Raw genomic sequence first — 765 nt, forward strand, 5'->3', positions numbered from 1 at the left:
CCGGCCCGCCGCCCGGTGGCCGCGGCGCGGCGAGGAAGCCCGGGGCTTTGGCCGGGACGAGGCCATCGCCGAAGCGGCCGCTGCGCTTCTTGGACGTCCCGCGCGACCTCTCCGCCGTCTTCATGTCGCTGCCGCCCAAGAAGCGGATCCGCGCTCCGCCGTGCCTGGTCGCCTTCCGCCCGAGGTGCGGGGCCGCGTGGGGCCATGGATCGGCGCTGTAGCCCCGGCTGGCCGTAATTTATGGGCTCCATGGTGCAATTGTTCATTTATCGGCGAATTCTTGGAGTTCTTGCGCTGCGTTCCTCTTCCTTCTTTCTTTCTTTCTCTTTCTTGCGGTGGCTTCTTGGTTCCCACGGCCATGATATAGTAGTATAATCTCTAGTGCAAATAATTAACGCGTTATTTTGCCTTTTTTCTCTCTGTCATTCTGATTTTTATTGGGTTTGTGTGAAGGAGAAATTGTACTAGAATTGAAAAGGTTGCTATTTACTTATATAATATAGGGATGATGATTGGGGAAAAGAACAAGAGTTGTAAGAGAATTCCCTGTTAATTACCGACTATTACAGCTAACGGTTCTGAATAATCATCTGAAGTGATGTTCTTTCCGGTTTTCCGTTTAAATCAATTCGATTCTTGTGCCCGCCGCATCTCGAATTTTACACATGCTGGCAGTCTGACAAACGGCAGACACTTTCGGTGGTGCCAATTAACTCCTCTGGGCCTGAAGAACAGAGAAAGATTTTGATCAATTTAACTGAATTC

The 765-nt window shown here is 50.7% G+C and overlaps 1 protein-coding gene across 1 annotated transcript; it reads left to right on the plus strand.

Annotated features, from left to right (window-relative positions):
- Positions 1 to 30: 30 nt before the first annotated feature.
- LOC125531937 (syndecan-3-like) lies at positions 31 to 522 on the plus strand (the record flags this gene model as incomplete). Its single annotated transcript, XM_048696147.1, is given in 1 exon segment — positions 31 to 522. A coding segment is annotated over 1 exon segment (191 nt), but the record flags the coding sequence as incomplete, so codon positions are not given.
- Between the last annotated feature and the right edge of the window lie 243 nt (positions 523 to 765).

Source organism: Triticum urartu, unplaced genomic scaffold (assembly GCF_003073215.2).
Source record: "Triticum urartu cultivar G1812 unplaced genomic scaffold, Tu2.1 TuUngrouped_contig_8474, whole genome shotgun sequence".
NCBI classification, from domain to species: Eukaryota; Viridiplantae; Streptophyta; class Magnoliopsida; order Poales; family Poaceae; genus Triticum; species Triticum urartu.